General features: G+C 36.7%; 1 protein-coding gene across 1 annotated transcript; it reads left to right on the top strand.

Moving 5' to 3' along the window:
- Nucleotides 1-473: 473 nt before the first annotated feature.
- LOC129216917 (uncharacterized) lies at nt 474-3,530 on the top strand. The gene has a single exon (XM_054851138.1). It carries the CDS (start codon nt 474-476, stop codon nt 3,528-3,530), a length of 3,057 nt encoding a protein of 1,018 aa, XP_054707113.1.
- Nucleotides 3,531-8,341: the final 4,811 nt, after the last annotated feature.

Raw genomic sequence — 8,341 nt, 5'->3', positions numbered from 1 at the left:
ATATTTCTCTGGCTGATCCAACATTTTACAAGAGTGGTCCGATTGATGTACTTCTCGGTATTGACCTTACTTTGCCATTGCTAAAGGGTCAAACGTTATCGTTAGGTAAGGATAAATCATTTGCCATTCGTTCAGAACTGGGTTGGATAATAGGCGGTAAGGCTAATTTTGGTGATCAAAATTCTCTTCATGTAAATAATATTCAGTTAGTGTCAGATCATCTAATCAATAAATTTTGGGAATTAGATTCTGTACCATGTGCTAAACCCTTAACTTCTTTAGAAAAGTCGTGTGAAGATCATTTCGCAAAGACACATTCTAGGGATGAGAATGGCAGATATACAGTAAGGTTACCATTTCATACACCTCCCACGCGGTTAGGTGATTCAAAACAAAATGCAATTCGTAGGCTAATCAGCGTGGAACGCCATCTCATTTCTAATCTAGAAAAATACGAACTCTAACCCAAATTCATGAAGGAATACCTTGATCTAAAGCACATGGAGCTGGTTCCAGATTCTGAAATTAATAACATCAATAGTTTGTACCTCCCTCATCATGGAGTTGTTAGAAACACTAGCTCTACAACTAAGCTCCGCGTCGTCTTCGACGCTTCAAGTAAAACCTCGTCTGGACTTTCTTTAAACGATTTACTCATGGTTGGACCAAGAGTACAGCCAGAACTTTTCCCTATCCTGATTCAGTTTCGACTTTTCAATGCAGCCATTTGCGCTGATGTGGAAAAGATGTTCCGCCAGATTAAAGTTCATGAGGAAGACGTAGACTGGCAAAGAATTCTTTGGAGGGAGTCTCCAAACGAACCAATAAAAGAATATCGTCTAACTACTGTTACCTACGGAACATCCTCAGCACCATTCCTCTCCACGAGAACCTTACGACAGCTTGCCATAGACGAACAAGAGAATTTTCCAGCCGTTTCAAGAGCTACCCGTTGTCACTTTTATGTAGATGATTTGCTGAGTGGGAGTGCGACAAAGAAGGAAGCCATTCAACTGGTATCCGAGCTGCAGGAAATGATGAAAAAGGGAGGCTTTTCTTTACGTAAATGGGTGTCAAACGATCCCGACGTACTGACAACCATTTCAAAAGAATTACAGGCAATTGATTCAAAACACACGATCAACGATGACCAACCTGTCAAGATTCTGGGAATAGCTTGGCTTCCAGATGTTGACAAGTTCACCTTTACCATCACCGTCAATGAGATGGACGTATGGACTAAACGTAAGGTACTTTCTGAAGTCGCTAAAATCTTTGACCCCTTGGGCTGGTTGGCACCTACAGTTATCATTTCCAAAATCTTCCTCCAAGAGCTGTGGAGTCATCATCTAAGCTGGGACGAGGAGCTACCTGATTCTCTGGCAAAGCAGTGGAGAACATTTCAAGAACAGCTTCCTGTACTTACAAATATCAAAATTCCACGCTGTATTCTCATTCCCCAGGCTTCAGACGTGCAAGTACACGGATTCTGCGATTCTTCAGAGAAGGCCTATTGCGCAGCTATATACATTCGTTCCCAGGATGTAACCCTAGCTGTGACATCCAGACTGCTAACATCCAAGACGCGTGTCTCTCCAGTAAAACCGCAGTCTTTACCTCGATTGGAACTCTGTTCTGCTTTACTTCTTGCCAATTTGTTGCAAGCTACCTTGCCAACGCTAACTGTGCCAATCTCTGAGACATTTGCGTGGTCTGATTCCAAGATCACACTGGCATGGCTGACGTCTGAACCAAGAAGATGGCAACCGTTCGTAGCTAATCGAGTAGCACAAATTCAAGAGCTGACTCCTAATGTGCACTGGAACCATGTGAGCGGTCTGGAGAATCCTGCTGATTGCGGAACAAGAGGGATACCTCCAACTAAACTAGAAAGGTGCGACTTGTGGTTCAACGGACCTGATTGGCTAAGGAGTTCTACTTTTCCTAATGGAGGGTTTGAGGATAATCCAGAATTGCAAAAAGACATGTCTGTAGAAGCTAAAGGAACATCCAAGCTGGTTATGCTGCAAGTGGTTGATGCTTCTTTCAAGGCAGAGTTTTTTCAGAAATTTTCGTCTTGGAACAAGTTGAAGAGAGTTGTAGCCTATTGTTTAAGATTTGGGAAGAACTGTTCTCTGGCTGCGGATAAAAGAAATAAGTCTTTTTTAACAACGACAGAATTGCACGAAGCCGAGAAAAGGATTGTAAGATTTATCCAGCAGGATCATTTTTTGATGGAGGTCTCCTATCTGTCAGCGGGAAAGCAGCTTCCTTCGAACAACAAGATTAATCCCTTGACTCCGTTCTACGATGATTCCGGAATAATTCGTGTCGGTGGGAGACTAAAAAATTCAATGCTTTCAGAATCGCAGAAGCATCCCATCTTGCTTCCTAAAACCGACCATGTTGTGAATTTAATTATCGCCGATTATCATCTAAAACTTCTTCATGCCGGTCCACAACTTCTCCAAGCAGCTCTCAGAGAAAAATTTTGGATTCTTTCAGCCAGAGATGCAGTTAGAAGAGTTGTAAGAACATGTATCCCGTGCTTCAGAAATCGTCCAAGGTTCGCTGGTCAAATCGTGGGAGATCTTCCAATGTCCAGAGTTTGCCCCTCTTCTGTCTTCCAACGAACTGGTATTGACTTTGCAGGCCCATTCTTAATACAGAACTCCAAGGGAAGAGGAAGCCGCAATACTAAAAGCTACATCTGCGTCTTCGTCTGCCTCGCAACAAAGGCAGTTCATCTTGAAGTCGTCAGCGACTTGTCATCAAAAGCCTTTATCGCTTGTTTAAAAAGATTCGTGGCACGCAGAGGTAGGCCATCTGACCTCTTCTGCGATCAAGGAAGTAATTTTTATGGAGCGAGCAGAGAGCTCAGGAAGGAGTTTCGTCAGTTGATGAAGGAAGACGACGTACATCAATTTCTGGTAACAGACAACATCACCTTTCACTTCAATCCTCCATCTGCTCCCCACTTCGGAGGCATTTGGGAGGCTACCGTGAAACCTTTCAAGTTTCATTTGAAAAGAGTCGTTGGAGCCACCAGTCTCACATTCGAAGAATTAGCCACGTTATCAAGTCAAATTGAGGCATGCCTTAATTCTAGACCACTATGTGCATTATCTAGCAGTCCAGATGATCCGTCTGTTCTGACTCCAGGACATTTTCTAATAGGAAAAGCATTAACAGCTGTTCCTCAACCTACGGTTCCAGACGACATCAGTCATTGCGATCGTTGGCGATTGCTTACAAGAATGATCCAGCATTTTTGGAATAGATGGTCGTCCGAGTATTTGACATTGCTGCAATCAAGAGCGAAGTGGCGCAATTCTCAAAAGAACCTTGACATTGGAGATCTTGTTTTAATCAAACACGACAACTTACCTCCACTACAGTGGAAATTAGGGAAGGTCACGGAAACGTTCCCTGGTAAAGACAATAAAGTTCGTGTGGTCAAGGTAAAAACTGACACTGGTGAACTTGTTAGACCAATTGCAAAACTGTGTCCCCTTCCTATAGACACTTGAGCATTCTTGAACTATGCCTAATTTTTCTTTCTAATATTGTAGAAGGTTAAGGTCGTCTATTCATCTGTAACGCTAATTACTTAATTTCATTTATTTAGAAGTATGATTTATTGTTAATTTAAATTCATTTACTATGTTTAACTTAATTCATTAATTTTGAAACCCCTCCGTGTTTCAAGGGGGGCGGTATGTTTCGTATACAGTCCACAGATGGCGCGCTGCGCAAGCGTGTAACTCTCTAGAAGAAAGTAAAGTGTAAGTTCTAATATCAACGAGTGAGGCCGTCTTTTCTAAGTGTAGTGCAATTTACTTTTCAATTATTAGATTTTCAGAGTTCAAGATTGAGATGGCTTCCCGCATATGAATTCTTCAAATACAACAAACAAGCAGGTAAGAGAAAATAATTTTCGAAACATTCTAATTCATATTTATTTCCTAACACTATCTTTTATCCTAAGTGGTTCACTTACCGTCTGTATTGGTTATATAAAATTTTTAATTTTGGCACTTACATCTCTTTGCTTCTCAACGCCTCATAAAAAGTTACTTTTCTGCACCAGAACGATTTGATAAAATAAATAATTTTTTCACCCCCCTCTAATGCCCACTCCCACTTAAATGTTAAGCTCCATAGATCACCCCAAGTATATTCGGGATTCCCATTAAGAGGATTAAACAGGAATCAAGTTTATAAGATTTCGCAGAAAACTAAATCAATATTTTTGTCTCGTGTCCAAGAAAAACGTTCTTTGATAGTTTTTTTACCCTTCTGCATTTGACTTGCATCAGAAAAGAAAAGCGGAACTCTTGTTGATTGATCTTCAAGCATGAAATGTATTGACTAAAAAAAAAACTCTGTTACTAAACAGAATCCTTCTAAAAAGAGGAAAGAATAATTAATTCAGCTGCCCACTCAAACATGTCTTGTCATTCCGGTAAACAATTTTCTGCTGAGCTTCGACTCAATTACCGGATCGAGGGCAGAAGAAGTGTGCCGATAAGTGGGCTGGAGGAAAGTAGAGAATCCCTTTTAAATTAATCCCTTGATTCCGAAATCTTGTAGTGGAGGTCCCAAAGGCAATTATTTTGCATGTATCAAGGGAAAATTTAGGGAATCGCTTTCATTTTTCTTATGCTTATCAGATATTACTTCGATTTCGACCTTCAGAAGTAGTTAAGAAAAGAATTGCTTCATTTCGCCAAGTATTCCGAAAACTAAATTGGTTTTTGAGCCTGTGTTACATATCCAAATTTTATGTTGTATATATGTACGTACGTAGGGCCAAGCACAAGCACAGACAAATTTTCAAATATGTCACTGATAATTTCAGTAATATACGCAATTTCAGGTCCTTGGTTAACCTTTAAATTCATTTTAACAGTTTAAAATATGTTCTTTTACTTTGAACTTCTGCTTAAATCGTGAGAAAAGTACTTAAAAAAAAACATTGTTTAATTTAGGCATGGTTTATGGTAAAATAACAACTTGCAACACTAGACTTCAACGGAACAAACAACAAACATTTTACCATCAAATGTCCAAAAGCATTGAAAAAAATTGCCAAAATGACCTTCTATTTGATTAGTAGTAAAACTTGATTCATCAAATAATTTAAAAAGTGGGCGCTTTCAGGCGCACTAAACTAAAATAAAAAAAAAGTCATGCATTTGTGAATGCAAAAAAAAAAAAAAAAAATCAATCTATTTTGTTTTCCATCAGATTGGTACATTTATAAGTTAAAAAGTGATTTAATAGCATCTTCAGTGAGTATTTTTTTCGTTCTAGTAATGTAAACTGCAGAGTCTTAATTTGTTCGTACAGTATTTTAGAAGACTGAACTGGATACGTTGCCAAATGGTAAAACGATGTATTTAAGTATTTAAAAAAATCTTAATATGCAATTTAACGATATATACGTCTGAAATGTTGGCAACTTATCTATTTGTGCACTAAACTACTTATAAATAAATAGGTGAATAAACTACTAAAAACTTTTTTAAACCAAATTCTTAATGTATCGTATCGCATAAATCTTCAATATGTAAAACAATTAAAATTTGTGCTAAACTGCATGCTTTATAATTTGTAGGTTTATAGTAAGAATTCATAAGCTATGATAGATAAGATAACAATTGGCTTGGTATTTTTCATGTCTATATTTTCACTATAGTTGAAATTTTTATCGATAAATCCTGGCATTACCGTCGTTTCGTTGAAAAAATAAGCAGATGCTATGTACCTTGGGAAACGTTATCGAAATGTCGCCTGATAAGAGCTTCCGGATTTTCCTTCAACTTAGGGAAAAGTGTTGTACCTTGGGACATTGGTAATTTCTAAGAATCTATTTTTAGAAGCCAAGTTTTTTGTAATCTCTAATAGTAACTTTCACCCCTAAACGGTTCCATAGCAGCAATCAGCATCAGTTGAATTGATGATTTTGTGAGAGAAATAAAATTTCATGACTCCAAAGTAAATATTTTCTTCATTGTTATTTCATTTCATGTCTTTGTGTTTGTAAAACTAATCAACTGAATTTTGTTTTGTTGTAAAAGAGAAGTATTTGAAATATTTTGGTTATGAGAAAATAATGATAGTGCATCTAGATTGATAAACATTTTTTTTTTTAAACCACGTGGTGGTTGTACCTTGGGAGAGCCAAACATGCTGTACATTAGGTCACGTCCCAAGGCACAGCATATGCATGGTTCTAAATGATTGAGATATGTTTAGGAACATGGGAAAATGTTCTAATCTGATGTAGTCTTTTAAACACATTTAATGTTAGGTAATAATTCATTTTTTCATAACTCATTTTTCATGACTTAATTCATTACTATTAAAAAATATTGTTCTTTGTTTATTGGTACAAAATTGGTTCAAGTATATGGCTGTTTCCTGAATCATGAAGATTTTCTTATGGTAAAACAGGATGTGTTCCTAGGTATATTAGGATGTTGTACCTTTGGACAGTTTGGAACTCGTACTTTAAATGACTGGCAATATTTTATTTTAAACTGTCTGAATTTAAAAAAAGATATGTCGCAGAAAAATACGTTAGGTTATTTTAATTTAACTTTTAGCTTTAAAATTTGGTTTAAACAATTGACGTTCTATACATATATTGAGCATACTCCTTTAAAGTCATCTAGAAGCCATTCATTCTTCAATGCTGCCGCAGAGTGCTAAAGGGCATTTTGCATTTTTATTTATTTTTTATTTGTATTTTTGTCCTCTATAGTAGGTTAATTTTAGTGTACAAGCTTGCTTATTTGGTTTCCACTGAAAAAAAAAGGTCAAAAAAAAAAAAAAAAAAAAAAAAAAAAACTTCAAGATCGAACATTTCTTTACTATCCAAAACGCATTTCTTCAACTGTCGCGAAAACGTATTTCTGAAGATACGGCCGTTTACTTGTCAATAGCAGTATGCTCCTATGCCCTAAAAGCATCGTGTAAAATTCTATGCAAAGAGAAATGTAACAAAACATACCAAATCCTGGGGTGCCCACCCCTCTAAGAGCATGGGCGCCACCCCTAAATATCCCGAAGTCCTCAAAACAAGACCCCCCAAATTAATGAGAAAATACCCGCCAAAACACCCCTCTAAAAATATCAATGCCGCAGTCTGCGCCATGACCCTCCTAGGGTGGACACCCCTGCCAAATCAAAAACGATAAAAAGTAATAGTGATGAAAACCTCGCTCTGGAAAATTCACTCGATCTTGAGCCACTTATTTCCATTTCAATAATTTCAGTTTCAGTTAATGCCTGCGCTATATAATGTTTACCGTTTTGCGTAGCAAAGTCTTTTTTTATATTTAAATTAAAGTGACATCAACTTCTGCATATTTTCATGGATGCAACTTTGTTATGGCAGTGCGTTTATTTTGACATACGAGAAATAATCGCATCTTCCCCAACACTTCAGGGTGTGAGGTAAGATTTAAAAATAGATATCATCGTCTGTTCTTTATTTATGCTTTCTTTCTGTATCTTTTTCTGATGAACATCCGACATAATGTGAATAGCAGTTACCCTGACCTTATACACTGAAGCAAAATAACGAAGGCCGTTGCCGAAACCTATTTACAGATGTTTACTTTTTACTTTTCAGGACAATTTAGGACAGCTGTTTATTCTTAGCTGAAAATTATCTTGCAGTTTTGAACCCAAGACAGAAGTTAAAAAAAAAAAAAAAAAAAAAAAAAAAAAAACCTACGTGGAGTATAATCAACAATTTCTGAAACATTTTTACAATATAGCAATTCTATTAGCAAATATTATATCTGCTGTAAAAGCAAGAGCTCAATAACAGATGATTTACTCCTCGCTCAAAGTATGGTTAACTTAAGAAAGCCCTACAAAAAAGGGAGAGGGGAGCAAAAAAAAGATATGGACAGAAAAAAATAACTTTTCCGGGGAGAAATAAACTTACAAAAGAATGATTAGTATTATATTTTTAGTTGTATTGATTGTAGTTAGGGCACAAACTTTTTTTTTGTGCCACGCTCGGCATTTGTTTTTTTTTTTTTATCAATTTCACATTATTTTTCGTTTTGGGATTTATGAAATTACAGTCTCAAATATTTTTTTGAAAACGAAAGTTTACAAATTCTTTTGCATTGCAAAGTAAAAATTTGTTTTCTCTTCCTGGCAACACCACTTTCAACTTTGTTCGATTTGTCTATCTTCTAAATGAAACAGTAAAATTATCATACCTGTATTCGTCGAGCAATAGTGAAAATGAAATTAATTTGTCCCATTCAAGGAAGGGGAGGAGTAAGGCATGAACATTTTTCCACTATAGTTGCAA

Source organism: Uloborus diversus, chromosome 1, assembly GCF_026930045.1.
Source record: "Uloborus diversus isolate 005 chromosome 1, Udiv.v.3.1, whole genome shotgun sequence".
NCBI lineage: Eukaryota > Metazoa > Arthropoda > Arachnida > Araneae > Uloboridae > Uloborus > Uloborus diversus.
Note: the sequence above shows the minus strand (reverse complement) of the source record. Positions and strands in the feature narration are given on the sequence as shown.

Excerpts from the sequence above, each read along its gene's own strand:
- LOC129216917 (XM_054851138.1), top strand. The coding sequence starts at position 474 with ATGAAGGAATACCTTGATCTAAAGCACATGGAGCTGGTTCCAGATTCT.